This window comes from Leptinotarsa decemlineata, unplaced genomic scaffold (genome assembly GCF_025532065.1).
Source record: "Leptinotarsa decemlineata unplaced genomic scaffold, Ldec_3_MD MMD2_tig00000133_RagTag_RagTag, whole genome shotgun sequence".
Taxonomy (NCBI): Eukaryota; Metazoa; Arthropoda; class Insecta; order Coleoptera; family Chrysomelidae; genus Leptinotarsa; species Leptinotarsa decemlineata.
In genome coordinates, this window is record NW_027412542.1 from 3957802 (window position 1) to 3976536 (window position 18735).

At 34.7% G+C, this 18735-nt stretch overlaps 1 protein-coding gene across 4 annotated transcripts in view; it reads left to right on the forward strand.

Moving 5' to 3' along the window:
• The window catches only part of LOC111508079 (sideroflexin-3), a 36408-nt gene extending 17983 nt beyond the window's left edge, over positions 1–18425 (forward strand). For 2 of the 4 annotated variants that reach the window (XM_074172590.1, XM_074172589.1), the window contains exons 5-8: positions 2401–2486; positions 10325–10452; positions 12744–12928; positions 15923–16102. In XM_074172590.1, the coding sequence (XP_074028691.1) occupies positions 2401–2486; positions 10325–10452; positions 12744–12928; positions 15923–16066 (543 nt within the window). In that variant the 3' untranslated portion in view covers positions 16067–16102. Of the gene's footprint in view, positions 1–2400; positions 2487–10324; positions 10453–12743; positions 12929–15917; positions 16103–16143 lie in introns of those variants that run through there. The other 2 variants (XM_074172592.1, XM_074172591.1) reach the window with 2 other exon arrangements.
• The last annotated feature ends 310 nt before the right edge of the window (positions 18426–18735 follow it).

Consider the following 18735-nt stretch of genomic DNA (forward strand, 5'->3'; position numbering starts at 1 on the left):
ATTTTATGATATAAAAAAATTATTTTTTTTGATAAACTCTCTTTAGCGGCAGCGCACGCATGCCGTAACAGCCGCGCGGAACCCTATTTTCAACGTCAAATTAAAATTATAAATAATGGAGATAGAATTTCACTAGTTCGGACTTCCATTGTCTACTATATAAAGTGATTTGAAATCCCTGAAACAAGTAAAAAGGAATAATTAAAAAAAAGAATAGCTGAAGATAATAATTATATTAAGCAAACAATAAACCTGAAATGAAATGATAATGAAATAACCTACAAGTAAAAATATAATAATTGAATAAATAAAAATTAAAGGAATGAAAAAAGAAAATAATAAAAAAGTGTAGAGATTCCAAGTCACGTTAGTTCTCGACGTTTCGATTGTTGGTATCTACAATCGTCTTCGGGTGATGACTGGACTGATTCCTCCGAGAGATGACTATTTATAGGTCGTTGAAATACTTTCACTTTCTCTGCTTTCCATTTTCCGCTTCACTGATTCCGTGAGAGATGACCGTTTTGGCGGGAGTTGGCCATTTTTCGTTTGATGATGGGTTTCCATATGTTTCGTATTTCTACGCTGGCCTGGCTGAATACGTTGTTGGACAACATGTATGCGGCTTCCTTAAATTTTTTCGTAAACCAATGTTCCTCTCTGTGCAAGATCTCAGCTTGGGACCACTCGATGTTGTGTTGATGGGTCCAAACATGGTCTGCTATTCCTGATTTGCTGGTTTCTCCTCGCTGTGTGTGCTTCTTGTGCTCGGCAATGCGAACATTCAATGGTCTCTTAGTTTCACCAATATAGGATTTTCCGCACTCACAGGGTATCCGGTAAATGCAATTCTTGGAATCGCAGTCCGCGTTTGGGGGCCTGGTTTTCGTGAGGCTGCTACGGATAGTGTTACCGGATCTGAAACAGGTTCTGATGTTGTACTTGGAACCTATTCTTCTTATCCTCTCCGATAATCCTCTGATCTAGGGAAGTGCAAGCACTGGTTGTGACGGCTTCTCTTCCTTGCGAGGCTCCTGCTGTCTTTTAGCCAAAGTCTTCTCTACCATCGCTTTGGAGTATCCATTCCGCTGAAGATCATTTTTGATGATGTCTAGTTCCTTCTCGAGCCCTTCCTTTGTATTACAGAGCCCAAAAGCACGGTTTAATAGAGTCTTGATGATTCCTCTTTTTGTCGATTGATGGTGGTTGGATTCGTGGTTCAGATACTGTCCCGTATGAGTGGGTTTTCGGTATACAGATGTTTCCCACTTAGTGTCGGTCCTCTTCACCAAAACGTCTAAGAATGGCAATTCGTTGTGGATTTCCTTCTCCATTGTGAAAGTGATAGAAGGTCTCACGCTGTTGATGTGTTTCAGGAAGGCGTCTAGTTCAGTATTCCCATGGTTCCATATTATGAAGGTGTCGTCAACATATCTCAACCAGACTCGAGGTTTCTTGTGGGCTTCTTCAATGGCCAGAGTTTCAAACCACTCTATATATATATATATGTTGGCTATGACTGGTGAAAGTGGCGATCCCATTGGCAGTCCCTCATATTGTGTAAAGAATTCGTCCTTCAGTTGGAAATAACAGTTTCGTACACAGCATCCTAGTAATTCCATAATTACTTCTATAGGTAGATTCGTTCTCTCTTTCAGGTTCCCGTCTTCGGATAGCTTTCTCTGTATGATTTGGAGTGCTTCTTCGACCGGAACGTTGGTGTAAAGGCTTTCCACGTCGAAACTAATTAGTTGATCTTCCTGTGTAACCTCAATTGACTCTAGTAGTTCGACAAAATGCCTTGAATTCTTCATAAAAGACGATGTTTTTCCTTGTAATGGTTGTATTAAGGGAAGTAAAAATCTAGACAAGTTTTGAGTAGCCGAATCTCTGGAGCTGATGATCGGTCTAAGCGGAACGTCCTTCTTGTGGATTTTGGGTAGACCATACAAGTGAGGGGGCTTACTGTGGTGCGGTGTTAGCCATGATCTTTCCTTGTCCGAAAAATAGACTTGGTGTTTTTTCAAAATCTGGTACAATTTCCTTTCGATTGATGCAGTGGGGTCCCGTACGATCTTTGTGTATCGATACACAAAGATCCTTCTAGAGGTGATTCTGAATCGAATGAGCTATCGCTCGTAGTTTTAGGACCTTTATCTCTATTTCTCATGTTTTAGAACTTGTTGATTAGACTACACCGAATGTTTGTATTCAACCTCAAACTAGCTTACCAGTCTAAAGGGTAGGGAAGCTAGGCTCCAACCTGAATGAAATCAAGATGACGAATGAACCTCAAACTACTCGAGTACGTAACACCATAGTGTAAAGATATTATCTTTATACTATGGTGACACTTATCTACAAGCCACCATTTTTAAAACGGCATTGAATTATTTCCAGACTATGCCACCATTGGTAGGAAGAATGGTTCCATTTGCAGCTGTTGCAGCTGCCAATTGTATCAACATACCAATGATGAGAGCACAGTGAGTATTTAAACATGTATTAACTTTGTAATTTATTGCAAAGTAGTCCTATTAATTTATTAATACATATTATTCTCAGTCATTTGAATATTTTACTATTATCTGAACTTCAAGAAATTATATTATCGATGTTTGGCGTTTGTTTCAAATTTAAAACCCAAGTTTGAATTATCTGAAAGAGGCTAATGACCATAAAAACCAAAGATACCAAAAAAATATCTGAAAGTATTTGAAGAATTCAAGGAAGTGTTAAGAACGAAGAAAAAATACCTAAAATTCAACACCATGTCAGACAACAGTCTGATATGGTCAAGTTGTCATTGCAAAATACCAAAGTTTGTATTTTATTCTTTTTCTGTATCTTCTGCAGGCAAATCATAACACGTGACAAATATAAGATGAACTGATACGCTATCAAATGCCTTACAATAATCGTTCAAAACCGTATAGAGGATCCTCTTATCACGCACTGACTTCTTCTCATTACAACTTTTGATTAGTACATTGTTCTAATATTCAACTATTCCTTTTATTCAATCTCTCTACTTACATATCCGTATCAATATCAATACTGAGTTTACGCGAAGAACATTCTTTTGAAGAAGATACAAACAACTTCAACTTGAATATGGAATATTTCTGAGATAGATCAGTTTTTGAGAAAAAAACCTTTTTAACTTTTCACCTCTTCATCGTAACTCTTTCATATATTATATCGTGTAGCATTCCTATTAATGGTATGGAGTACAAACTCAATAGAAGAAAGTAAATTTTCGTTCAATGAAAGTAGTTTTTTTTTACAAACCCAAGCACTACAGGAAAATCCTTAAGGCGCTCTAAGAGCGGTGCCTGTGCGAAAGTAGTGATTCACATTGGATTCAAATCGCTGGAGATCAAATCCATTTGGAAGTTTATTCCACATAAACGCAGTTCTCCAAATGAAAGAGTTCTTGAACAGTAAAGTTCGAGGTGTACTGAGTTTAACCTCAAAACGGTGGGCAGCCACAGTCCGTCGCGTATTTCTGATATGTACCGCTCTTGGCGGAATCAAATGTGACAAGTCACTGGACAACTTCCCGTGAAAGTATCTATAGAAGAGAGACAAATCTCCAACCTTTCTTCTATGTTCCAGACTATCAAGGTTGCAAGTGATGTTCGCGTTTCCAATCAGGCAGATAGCTCTTCTCTGGATGGAATGCAGCAGCTTCAGCTGCTGCTTTCTCCATGATTTTTGATCACTGAAAGCAAAGCGACTGGTCTATAGTTAGTTGAAGGATTTTTATTGCCCTTTTTGGGATTAGGCTCAACGCGAGCAATCTTTCAACCAGAAGGAAACACTCCTTTCTTGTAAGACAGATTGAAAAGTCTGCGAAATACTGGTGCGAGTTTATTTGTGCACTTTTTAAGTACGATGACAGGCACTTCATCAGGGCCAGATGCCAGAATTCGCCTAACTAGACGTTATCAAAAAGTAATTTCCGACATTGTGGATTATAGTTTGGAAATAGAAATTTAAGTGTGGAGTAGGACGCAAATTGTTCAACTAGTAAATTTGATTTTTCTATGGCTGTTGCTGCAATTGAACCAACCGCTTGTGTCAGTGATGGAATTGTGGATTTTGTATAAAGTTTTGATTAAAAGTTTTGGCTACCGACCAGAAGGAAGTAGTGAAAGTAGTTATTTCGGGAAGGATTTTTCCTTCATTTGTATCTGAAAGTAATTTCTGTGCATGGTCTACAGATCTTTGTGAAGAGATCATTTTGAACTCAGTTGTTCTCTTCTTCCTTTGGAGATTTTTCACAATTTTCTGTATAAAGATTGGAAAGTGAAAAGCCAAAAAGTTTTTTTTCAAAATACACATAACATTCAATGAGAATTCAAGCTTATTGTCGATCTGGTTCCTATTTCTGGTGACGAGACACAGTCGTCCCATCAAAAGACCAGTCCAAAGTTATTCCAATCCATAATCCGAATTCCTTCCCGGACTATTGGCTTACATTCAGGTTGTCCAAACCTTCTATTAGAAGCTTTTAACTAGTCTGGAGCATTGTCCTAATCATTATAGATATGTTGGTTGTCAAATGAATTCCATCCAATATAATCGAATGGCATATTATTCACAACAGAACGATATTCTCAAGATTGGTATAAAGTTTTTCACGATAATTTTAATTTTGTCTGTACATCTTCAGGCATCCTGGCATTCTTTTTATGTTTGGTAATCCGCTGCACCCCTTGACTCAAAATGTGATGACATTTATTTTCTCATATGTTAATTCTACAACAAGCTCATTGAGCCTCCCAGTAGTCAAGTACATAATGAACTATGAAATGTGTAAATTTCATCATATATACATGCCATTATTCAGTATTTATAAGGCGTATTTTTTTCCTGACGAAAATATCATATGAACAAAGTAGCAATCAATAGTATTAGTTTGCCAAATGTTAGTATCTTCTGTATAAATATTATTAGCATCTGCATTCACTCAGCTCATGCCAGTTTTAGTTTATTCTTCAGGAGCGTCTCTACATTTCGATTGGCGCCACTATTCCAGCTATTAAGAGGTAGACATCAGCCTTCAACCACTTGGTTAGCTAGCTGAGGAGTGGAGCTACATAGCATCGTCCACCACTGGTCAATACAACCTGAAATTCATTTTACATAATATTGAGTATAATTGAAATTTACAATGAATAAATTTACAATTTATAAATGAAACAAATTTAATGCTCAAAACATATTTTTCACCTGAAATGTTCTGTTGCATATTGTACTACTAACATATATTTCTGTTTGTCCTTATCACTAATCACCAATTTGATGAAAATGAGGACACAATATTTAAATTGAAAAGGTTATATTTGTAGGAGTGACAAATTTTTGGGAAAGAATGTTGCTGGTTTTCTACTACTCCATCTTGATACAAAAAATGTGAAAATCTTGCAAAGAGAGGAAGGAAGCAATCAATTTTAAAAGAAATAGGTTAGGTTAGGTTTGGTTAGGCTAGGTCCAAAGTGAGTGGGTCTATTCGACCCTCCAAGGCAATCCGCGAAGGTTCATTGTGGCTCACACATGTTCACACTCGACCAAATAAACCCAGCTTTTTAACGAAGCCATTTAGTTTGTAGGGTGAGTGGTCTTTCAGGTCAGATGGTAAGAGTACGGCTCTGCCGAACTCTAAAAATCTGATTCAGTCCTCAGCGGGGCAGGCACAAAGTATGTGCTCTGGTGTTCCATCATTTTTTCCAAACAGAGGCGACACACACTGTCTTCTGACAATCCGAGTCTCTGCATATGATGATTCAAATGATAGTGACCTGTAAGAAGGCGTGTTAGACATCGTATAGCTCATCCCTACTGTAGTTCAACAACTGTTTCGTATCAAGCTTCGAAGGGTGAATAAACGCCTTGAAGTGAGCCAATCCTGGAAGATTCTGCCAGAAGTCCATAAATCTTCTTGCCATCCAGATGTCCAATGTTTGTTTGGCAAAGCCTAAAACGATGCCAATGACAGGTTCTGGTACAATGAAGCTCCTTGCAGCACCCTCCTTTGCAAGCGAGTCGGCAGCCTCATTACATTCAAGGCCGGTATAGCCAGGAATCCAGACTAGAGACAATCTGTTAAGTCTTCCTATCGAGGAAAGTCGTTTTTGGTAATTTGCTACCAATTTAGACGTTGCTTGGTAGGAGCCAAGAGCTTCCAACGTCGCTGGAATATTTTTATATAATATATTTTATATAATATTAGAATATTTTTATTGACTTATGTATGAGGTTGGATTCTTCCAATCTCTCCGCACACAATTCAATAGCGTAAATTTCCGCTTGAAATACAGTCGCATAGGTTCCTAGGCAGGTTGAGATATGTGTACATAACTCTGTATACAGCGTGACTCACGGTCGATGGTAGGTTAGACGTTTCTGGAAAACGTAAAGCATGATTTTTCTGAAAATTTCACCTCTCACATTTCCTCACCTGTTTTATCGATCTAAAATATTTTCAGCATTGCGGCGTTGCCACTTCCATCAAAAAGTCCTAGCAATACTTTTTTGTTAATAATGTCCTATACCTATTTCTATCTGTTTTCGAGATAAAAAATAAATTGTGCTAAATATGGTCCAAAACATAGCCTTAATTGAAATTAAGTACATCAGTACTCTCAATTTATGAAAAGTTGATATTTTGATGATAGTTTGGACAAACTCGAAATATTCAAATAACACCAAGAAATCGACTCCATATCATACAGAATGTGCTGAAAGTACTATTATTTCCATTGTGCATAAAAGTAGTCAAAAGTTCATTTTTTCAAATGAAACCCCCCGTATATTACTCGGTAAATTGAAAGATGGTGAAAAATGCTTCAAGGTGATGTATCATGTCCCTATACCCAAATCGTCAAGTTTTCTCAATAAAGTCCCTTCTTCTAGAAACATAATTTTTTTAGAATTCGGATTTAGGTAGCAGTGGAATTATCAAGCTTAGGGCAGTTTGGTTACTTTTATAAGTAATTTACAAAGAGTTATCGACGGTGTTTCGAATCATCTTCCAAAATGAATGCAAATATCGATTATTCAAACGAAGTTTTTATGAAATTATTTATTACACACGGACAGTGTGATCAAATCATTGCCAGAACTTGTAGAAAATTCAACCAAACGTATCCTGAATTAACACCAATGAACGAGAGGAAGTTTGTAAGATTACAAAATAATTTCCTTAACTATGGCTCCATGTTAAAAGCGCCTTCAACATTACCAAAACCTGTTACTTCAAATAAGGACAATACTGTTAACGTTTTGGCATATTTTTATGCATATCCAGAAGCTTCCATTCGTAGTGCAGAAAAAGATTTAGGTGTATCACATGCTTCAGTACAACGAATTTTGAAAAATCACGGAATGCATCCGTATAAATTTACCAAAGTTCAAGCTCTAAAAGCAGAAGACTTCGAACGTAGAATGCATTTTTGTGAATCCCTTTTGATTCATACACAGGAAGATCGGGAATTTTTGTCAAAAATAATTTGGAGCGACGAATCAAATTTACGAGGGATGGTATTTTCAATAGAAGGAATAAACATTTTTGGGCTGATCATAATCCTCATGTTACAAAAAAAATGGGTTTTCAAGAAAAATTTGACCTGAATGTTTTCTGTATTCTGAAGAACAATAAAATTAGCTTTTTTATTCATAAAGACACACTGAATGCAGAGAGATATCTCCAAATATTAAGGACGACTGTAACCGATTTTCTTGAAAATTTGCCTTTAGAGGAATATAGGGATTCGTGGTTTCAACTGGACGGAGCGCCAGCTTATTCCACCCAGGAAGTTTCCAGGAAACTTGACAAACTCTTCGACGATCGTTGGTTTAGGCGTTTAGGGTTGTGGGATTGGCCACCGAGATCACCCGATCTCACGCCACTTGACTTTTTTATGGGGTGTTTTGAAAGAAAGGGTATACAGTACTCCAGTGCCTACCAAAGAAGAATTGCGACGGCGAATAGTGCGGAGTATTGAAGATCTGGATCCCCAGGAAATTGAAAAAGCAACCACAAGTCACGTACAAAAAAACATTTTAAAGTTTTTAGAATGTAATGGACAACATTTTCAGCATTTATTGTGAAAATGTGATATTTTGTTTACAATTTTGTTATTTTGAGTCATCCTATTCTGTTATTGTCTGTACTTTCACATGTTTTAGCCCACAAAATCTTACTTTTTACCTAGAAATGACTGATTTTTGGTACGGTTGTTCCCTGGAAACTTTGAGCCATAGTTAAGGAAATTATTTTGTAACCTTACAAACTTCCTCTCGTTCATTGGTGTTAATTCAGGATACATTTGGTTGAATTTTTTATACGTTCTGACAATGATTTGATCACTTTGTTCATGAGTATAATAAATAATTTCATAAGAACTTCGTTTGAATAATCGATATTTGCATTTATTTTGGAAGATGATTCGAAATACCGTCGATAACTCTTTGTAAATTACTTTTAAAAGTAACCGAATTGCTATAAGCTTGATAATCCCACTGCTACCTAAATAGAAATTCTAAAAAAAAAATAATATTTCTAGAAGAAGCGACTTTATTGAGAATACTTGACGATTTTTTTCCATCTTTTTCCATCTTTTCACCATCTTTCAATTTACCGAGTGATATACAGGGGGTTTCATTTGAAAAAATGAACTTATGACTACTTTTATGCATAATGGAAATAATAGTAATTTTAGCACGCCCTGTATGATATCGAGTCGATTTCTTCGTGTTATTTGAATATTTTGAGTGTGTCCAAACTATCATCAAAATATCAACTCTTCATGAATTGAGAGTACTGATGTACTTAATTTCAATTAAGGCTATGTTTTGGACCATATTTAGCACAATTTATTTTTTATCTCGAAAACAGATAGAGATAGGTATAGGACATTATTAACAAAAAAGTGTTAAAATATTAGAGCGATTCCAAAAATGTATTAATATATGGGGTATTCCATTCAAAAAAATAAAGTTGCTAGGACTTTTTGATGGAAGTGGCAACGCCGTAATGCTGAAAATATTTTAGATCGATAGAACAGGTAAGGAAATGTGAGAGGTGAAATTTTCAGAAAAATCATGCTTTACGTTTTCCAGAAACGTATACCTACCATCGACCGTGAGTCACGCTGTATAACACTACACATTTATGTATAGAGTTGCTTCCTTTAAAATTGAATTGCTTCCTTCGTCTCTTTGGAAAATTCCCACATTTGTTTTATATCAAGATGGAGTAGTAGAAAGCCAGAAACTTTCTTTCCCAGGATTCAATATATTATTCAACTAACACTGCATTGTGAGATTTTCGCTGTTCAGTTTACAAAACCGCAACACGTGTTTCGCTATGTAATAGCTTACTCAAGCGTTTTCATAGTGTATTCCATAACATGTTTCAATATATGTTCTTCATTTTAAGTATAAAAATGATCTGTTTTGCTAGTTATTGAATTTATACAATCAACATTTCAGTTCCCCAAACACAAATATTCATATATCAACATTAGTGAAGTAAAAGCAAATCTGAATCAATCTGACTTTTATATGTCACTTTTTCTGTCGAAAAAACGTATACGCTTGTGATGTACTGTTTGGAACCTTTGCTATAGTAATGATTATTGCTGGAGTTTTTTTCCCAAAACCAAATTGTTATTTTCAACACCTCGACACGTGTTTCGATCACTAAATGATCATCTTCAAGAGGAAGATCAAACTGGAAAAAACTTGCCAGGCTAACCCTATTTATCTATACAGGTGTACCATACAGGTATATACACTTAAAATATGGAAGACCTGAAAAAGCAGCAGTCGCCATCATATTTTGCAACAAAACCATTCCATAGACTTTAGTTCATTAAGATTAGTTAGACAAGTTAACAACAACAGGCAACTAGATGCGTATGAGTTTGTAGAAATAAGTTAACATAATAATATTATGAATAACGATGACGGACAAACACCAAATAGCATACTGTATAGCTTGTTAAAATAATATTATTAGATTTACTGACTATTACATAAGGACACATATATATATATATATATATATATATATATATATATATATATATATATATATATATATATATATATATATATATATATATATATATATTGAACTCCAGTGATATTGAAAAAACTTATGTTGATAAACATGAAGTTGATTTATTTTCCAACAAATTATTTGTAATGCAGAACGATCAAAATGTCTTTCCTATCTGGAAAATTCAATTTTTACGTTTGATTCGTTCCCAATTCAAACTACTTGAAATAATATTGATTTTTTTGTTTTCAGAGAACTTAGATTAGGGACACCAGTATACGATGAACAAAATAATAAACTAGGATACTCTAAGGTAGCAGCTCAAAGTGGAATTGGACAAGTAATTTTTAGTCGAATATGTATGGCTCTACCAGGAATGGGTAAATACAATTCAATTCTTTTTTCCTCCTAAAGCAAAATCTACTGTAATTTGAAATTTAAACTCTTGTCACTTCTTACAACTATGATTCATTCTAGATTTGATCAATTAAAATAAATAATTTATACCAATTATTCTTGAAAATAAAGTATTTCAATGAAGCTCTGTCTATACAATCCATAAACATTTTTGCTTTCATTATTGTGCAAGTTACAAAAATGATTTTCATATTCCACCTGCAGAACATAAGATATCATATAGATAACTCTGGAACTTTTTAAAATGAAATTGAAACTTTGTGATGATTTTTTCAATCTGTGAATTCTATATGTGTATATACTTTATATTTGTATGATTCCTGAGAAGGACTGAATCGTATTTCGGTTATTTGATTTTCAAGCCAAAAAGCAGCACTGTTTCTGTTTAGTAATTACTTGATCCAAAAAGTCAGAAATACTACCAATCACGTGTAGAATTTTTGAAAGTTTTTTTTGTTTATATACGTGGAATGTTAAAAAAATAAGATGAATTTCGCAGACTCCGGACATTCAATTCGCATTTTTTTTATTTATGTCGGTACATTTGTTTAGAATATATGTTCGAAGTTTCAACTGTTTAGCATATTTAGTTTGTTGGTGAGAGACATGAAAGGCATAAAAATGTTGACAGTGGCGTAGGTGATTGTACTGTGAGTCAGAATTCTTTTACAAGTGGTACAAGCTTTTCATAAAAGATCGGGAAGATATGAATGACGACGCTCGCCCTGGACGCCCCAGCTCTTCAATAACCGATGAAAATGTTAAGAAACTGAAGAAAATTGTTAAATAAAATCGTCGAAACACTATGAGAAAATTTTGGGCATGAAGTGTGTGGCAGCCAAGTTCGCTCCAAAATTTCTGAATTTCGAGCAGAAAACCATCGCATGAGCATCGCTCAGGAATTGTTGAAGACATCAACGGTGATCTAGATTTGCTTGAAAAGGTCATAACTGGTGACAAATCTTGGTTACATAGTTATCACATCGAAATCAAAGTCCAATCGTCCCAAAGTAAGAGCCCAGGAGAGCCCAGACCAAAAAGCACACCAGATTCTATAAGTGTCGAAGTTTTTCTCACTGTTTTTTTCGATTACCATGGCATAGTGCATCAGGAGTTCTTGCCACATGGTCGCACGGTCAAAAAGAAGTATTATCTTCAGGTTATGCTCCACTTACGAGAAGCAATACGAAAAAAATATCCGGTATAGTGGAAAAACAATTGAAGGCTTTTGCTTCATGATAATGCACCTGCTCACTCGTTATTGCTTGTTCGTAACTTTTGGACCTCAGCTACCGTATTCACCAGAGGCCAAGAACATAATCAAGAAGTGCACATCAGAACTGCTTCGACGATTAGGAAAATTGTTGGCACAAACGTATTATATTTGAGAGGGACAAAATAGAAAGTGATGAATTCCACATTATTCTTTGAACAGATAGCGTATTCTTCGAAATTACTATTGAGGGATTTTTGAATATGTTAGTTAGTCAAAGTTCAATAACAATGCACTCTTCAGGGAGTGCAACGATTGGAACGAAAAAATGAAAAGATATATGATTAAACATATAGATCTATACTTGTGATGGACTGTTTGGAACCTTTGGTGTAGTAGTAAATATTACTGGAGTTTTATCTCAACAGCAAACCGTTATTTCTAACACCTCGACACGTGTTTCGATCACCAAGTAAACTGTGGTTTAATCTTCCTCATGAAGATGATTACTTGGTGATCAAAACACGTGTCGAGGTGTTGAAAATAACGGTTTTGTGTTGGGATGAAACTATAGTGATATTCATATAGATCTATTAAAAAAATTATTGAGTATTCTTCAGGAAAGTGATAAACTATAGAACATCCTGCGATTGTGGAGACATTTTTTGGTAACATTAAAGGGCAGATATAATCAACCTATGGAAAATTCAAATTTCCACATTATGCAAAAATTTAAGATTTTCAGCAAATTGAATATTTTCTAAACTTTCTGCTGGAAACAAAAAAATATTTTGGAAAAATAGTTATTTCTCATTTGAAAACCAAGTTATTCTGTTTTATCTTATGTAATGAAATAAATAATTCATGATGTGCTGCCAACAATTCAAAAAATACAAATTGAAAAGAGTCTTTTTCTGAACTAGGCATCTTTTTCATTTCTGGGATTGTCAATTTTGTCAGACAAATGAAATTTGTCTGAAGATTGAATTTGAATAAAAGTGCCTGAAGAGATTCACTTACTCATACGTTCACTTTTTTTAGTTCTCACACCAGTAGTTATGGATTATTTGGAAAAAAGGGGAACTCTTTGTAGATATCCTTGGATGACACTGCCGGCCTCAGTAGGAATTCTAGGTCTCTGCCTAACATTTGCTACACCTCTGGCTTGTGCATTTTTCAAACAAAAAGCTTCAATTCCATTCAAACATTTAGAACCAGAATTGAGGGTGAGTAAAAATACTATGCAAGTGTATATCAAAAATGAATTATTAATGTTAATTCGAATTTGAATACTTCCACAGCTCTACAACAACCTCGTTCACAGGTGCGCGTATATTCTAAAATTCTAAATATTAAAATAGTATAATACACAATTCAGGATGCTATGGTTCATTTGAAGGTGACTTTCTTTCGAAAAATGATTGATGTTGCTCCAGTAAGCAAATCAAAGATGTAACCTAGCAATAAAAAGTTCAGTCAGTTCCTGTTATCAAAGATTCATCTCCTAAATTAGTGACAGTTTTTGAAAGTTGACAATTAAAAAACAGTTTTTCCTACTTTCACAACTTGAACATCATACACAGTTGTTTTCAGTGAAAAACAAAATGTATATGCAAACACTTTTGGTTAACCTTCGATCAAACTTTGTATTTTCTATAAAAAGAATTCGCCGTCAATAAATTTATTTTTGCTATTTTTATGTATTCTAATGTGCCCATAAAATATACTTCATTTCAATTCCAATCACTGATATGAACAAGGTTGTTTCTTGAAACAAATGAAGAAAGGGATCATTTAAAAGTATTGGCAGGGATATAAATTATTATTACTGATAAAAAATCCAATTGCAGTGAGCAATGATTGAGTTATATGCCCTTTCTGTTGGTTTTTCCACCCTCATTAGTTATTTTAAAACCTCTCTTCAATTATCAATAAACTGGCTCAACAGAAAATAACTATTAGAGGAAAACTACACGCCCTTGGAGATATATTTTATTCAGAGCATATCAACATTTTCAAAACACAAACGAAAATTAATTGTTTCTGTTACAAGGTGATTTTGGAAAATATCATTATGATACTAGTAATCGTTAGAGCCACAAATGATACCCTAACTATTAATATTTTATCGTGTTTTGAGAATATTTTTTGCGCAATTAGAATTAAAAAATAACAGCTCCAATTTTACAAATGTTTTTTGAATAGCAATGTGATATTTACCGTAGCGACGTTGTTGACAGAACTGCTAAACACATGTTTTTGTCAAAATATGGTTTAATTATCTATTCCCACGGAAGAATAATACATATCATTGAAGGGTGAAGTAAAAATATTAATATTCAGGTAAAATCTCGCCAGAGAAGAAACTCATTATGAATCTTTAAAATATTTCTCCTCTCGTTCATTCCTTTCTCTCTCGCTCTCATTATTTCTTCTTCTCTATCCCCTTTCATCCTCTATCCCTCTGTTGATAAATGATTATCTGTTTTTTCGATCTGGCTTTTTGAGTTCTAGTAACATATATATTTGGAATCGAAGCAAACTTGTTGGATAGGTACTTGATAAATTTCCACTTTTATCAATTGATACGTGCAATACCAACGATCTCATTACAGTTTCTAGAACTTTTCGATACGACATTTAGTCGGTTAATGAAAAATATACGTTTGTTTGAGCAAAAAGGAACTAAAATTATAGATTCACTCCAGATGATTAGAGGAAAAAAAACTCGGATATTAGGAATTGGTACATAAATATAATTTGAAAAATTGCTTCGGAATTACTCATATTTTCTTCAAAATTCAAGATCATAAAAATTGCACGAACTCAATGGACGATAAAAGCAACATTTGTAATAGAAACTGCAATGGAAACTAATGGAGGTCTCAATCTGCCTTCTACTCTTCAGGTAGTGACACCCTTCAAGGTTTTTGTGACTTGACGCCAAGTTCTCAATCTACGTACTCCTCTGGTCTAGTCACTGGTCTCCACTCTACTCTCAAGCGTAGAGTTTGTTGGGGGATAAAATGGACACCAATATGTCTTGGCACGATCATGTCGCTGGAATTGCAAAGGCTGCTTCTCAAAAGCTTGAAACACTGTTCCGAACTAGAAAACTGTACACACCTCCTCAGCTACTTTTCATGGTTTATGAAGCTCAGATCAGACCTTCTTTGGAGTATTGTTCTCATGTATGAAGCTCTGCCCCCAAACATACCCTGAAGTTGCTGGATTCCATCCAGAAAAGAGCCATCCGTCTGATTGGAGACGCGAATATCACGTGCAACCTTGATAGCCTGAAACATCGAAGAGAGGTTGGAGATTTGCCTCTCTTCTAAAAATAATTTCACGGGAAGTGTTCAAGTGACTTGGCACATTTGATTCCAACAAGAGCGGTACATATTGGAAATACGCGACGAACTGTGGCTGCTCATCGTTTTGAGGTTCAACTCAGTACACATCGAACTTCACTGTTCAAGAACTCTTTTATCTGGAAAACTACGTTTATGTGGAATATACCTTCCTGAGAACGTTCTTCCAAATGGATTTATTCTCAAGCGATTCAAATCCAAAGTGAATTGCTACTTTCGCACAGGCACCACTCTGAGAGCGCCTTAAGAATTTTCCTGTGGTGCTTGTGTTTTGAGATGTACAGGGTGACAGTAATGGTCTCCATGAATGAGGTAATCTTTGTGAATCACATCATTTGTTGGGGTAGTTGGGAGGTTATTCAATTGAAAAACTTGCCTGTGGACCCGCAGTTGACGTTTGGGAGTGGACAGAATTGAGGCCCTTGCGGAGATCAGTGATGAGACCTGGGGAGTAGGCAGATTGAGACTCTGGCGTCGGGTCACAAAACCTTTAAAGCAAGCCACTACCTGAGGAGAAGGCAAATTGAGACCTCAGTGTCGAAACCGAAAGAAACGTTGAACAACTTTAAAACACCAAACGCTGTTCAAATCGGTCTTCATACTATCAGATTGCTGATCGCGGAACCCTTTCCGAACACTCACACACACACATACATATTTATGATATAGGGTATTCGCTACAGTCTAATATAACAATATGATATAACATATTACTTGCGAATCGATATAGTGCACGTACTTCCCACTTGATATTTTTTTATATGTCTACAGTGCTAATTTTCAAGACGAGGACAATAAGGTTTCTTCATACCGCTAACCCAACTAATTTGATTGTTTATTTCAGTGCAGAATACTGAAACGATTCTGCTGTTCACCTCCAACCTACGTTTACTACTACACCAATCTCCTTTCCCCACCCCAACCCATGAGCTACGCTTGATACCAGAAGTCTGTAACGAGTATCGTCTCCCAACAAAAAATAAGAACAATTGAATAAGTAAATAAGCAATAAAAAACTGTTACCTGTTATTGGTTCTCATTGATTTGAAAGAATTTGTTTTTTTTTTCAGGAGGAGATCCAGAAAAAATATGATGTTCTTCCAACCGTCGTTTTCTTCAACAAGGGCTTGTAGATCTCAAAACAATAATTTTATTACTTACATATACTTCTCTACTAAATTTGTCGCTTGCCGGCGGTGGGAGAAACATAGGAAATTTGTGAAATGTCATTTAGTTGAATTCCCTGTGATTCCGGGTTGTAGGAAAAGAATCAAAACATGTATATTTTAGACACTGCCATTTAAAGAATTATACAACAAAATGCAGTGGTGAAATTCTTAGATTATTTCAACATCTGATGAATGTCTTGTTGGAAAGAAATGAGTCCCACTTCATAGGAACTGAACATTTTTTTAAGACAATAATTATATGTAAAGAAATTTGTATTTTTTAATTGAAGTGCTATCGAACATGGTTTCTGAAAAATTCTAAATGGGATGTCCATATATCACAAACATTTTTCTGAAACTTGTATTTGTAAATAAAATTACATTGGGTATTACGCGTATTTAGCGTGAGGTGGATGAAGCTGTCAAAAATGCATGCACATTTTTATTACTAACATTTTTCGAAATTTACACAAAATAGTTCGCAAAACCACCACACGTATTTCACTATAAAGTATCTTCTTCATGCATGTTTAATAGTACAAATACTTTGGAGATAATAACGTTTTTTATCTCAAAAAACATACAATGATTCAGGAGGGGCAATAACATAATATTATAACATCACAATATGAATAAATAATAATAAAAAACAAATGTCATAATAACAGTAGAATGAACTTGTGATGCACTGTTTGAAACCTTTGGTGTAGTAATGAATTTTACTGGAGTTTTTTCCCAACACCAAACCGTTATTTTAACACCTCAACACGTGTTTCGATCAGCAAGTGATCATCTTCAAGAGGAATATCAAACTAGTTTGATCTTCCTCTTGTATTATGAATAAATACAAATTATGAAATTATGAACCAACAACAAAAATTTGTTTTTTATCGACCTTTTCTGGGTATTTGTTACCTTCCACAATCTGAAAAATTCAAAAATTATAATGGAGAACTTTATACAAGTGTAGAAGGGCAAACTTTTTAGTTTACCCCGATAAGTTACTGCGTAAAAATCAAAGTATTTTTCACAAAGAAAAATCTTCTATTTATCAGTAACTTGTCGTATTTAACAATTTTGCCTATCAAAAAAATTGTTAAGGAAAAATACAATACTTATCTTATCGTTCCTCTTTATCTCCCATCTTTAGTAACATATATAAGGAGTATTTTGAAGAATCTTTTGTTGAAACTTACCAGAATGGTCCCAAAGTTTGGTGGAGATACGTTGACGATATCTTTGATGTTTGGTATAGAAACCATGATAACCTGAATGCTTTTTTGAATTATATCAACGAGCGGGAGCCGACAATAAAGTTCACAATAGAGATTGAACAAGATGGTCGACTCCTTTTCCTTGATGTAATGTTGGAGAATTCAGATCCGCATTGTAAACTGTAAATTCAGGTACTCAATCAAGCCAAGTACCTCTATAAGTACCTACAGGGGTGGTATATAATGGATAATGTAATGAATCATTGTTAGTTTATTGCATAAGTTTGAAAATGTCGATATAGGACGAAACTGTAGTAACGTTAGTTACAAATAAAAGTGGTAAAAAACATAGAAAGTTTCATTTCTATTTTCTTCATTATGATTTCCTACCACGTAGTAACAGCTACATCAATCAATATATATATATACATATAATTAAATGATTTCAGAAATAAATACATTCCTTCCACTTCTTATCTGAATATTCTGAGACTGAAAATTTATTGAAGTTTGTACCTATATGTTTTGATAAAGAAGATAGACAATTTTGATCCAGCATATATACTACTTTTATATTATTTGAGCCTTGATAATTCACCTTTTCCCTTGTGGGATAGCTTATACCATGGGAGTATTACGATTCCTTCCAATACATTCTCAAAAAACGTTAGTTTCGTTGATGGGCCGGGGTAGGACCTCTCTGGTCCACTTATACCATTTGCAACATATTCAATATTTCATAAATACATTTGTTTATTTTGCTAATGCGAACATCTGATATTATTCTTAAAATTTATTTCGAAGGAAAGTCAAACAAAAAGATTAAAGGTTGTGATATTTGGGTATTTCCCATAATCGTTAAATATTAAATGTTAATTATGTATTCATCAAGTATCGACCGATTCCATCACATATATTAATTGATAAATTGTAGTCGAATATAGTGAATGTTGTTGGGTTTGGAAGAAGTTGAAAAAAATGATTTGAAAAAATGATATAGCTTATGTGGGATAACTAGATGAGTGCTCTGAAAAGCGCCTATAAATGATAGGATATTCAGATGATACAAAGATGTATAACCTGTTCACCGAACAGATGCAGTGATCACTTGTTCTTTGCCTATGAAGAAAGTTAATGTTCAGAATCAATTTCAATTTTATCAGGAAACTTGAATCAACACAAAAATTTAAGCACCACCATGTGTATTGATAATTTTTGAAGATATTAAAATGAAAATATAGCACAAATAAGAGGAAAAATGCCAAGCAGAATCATTTTA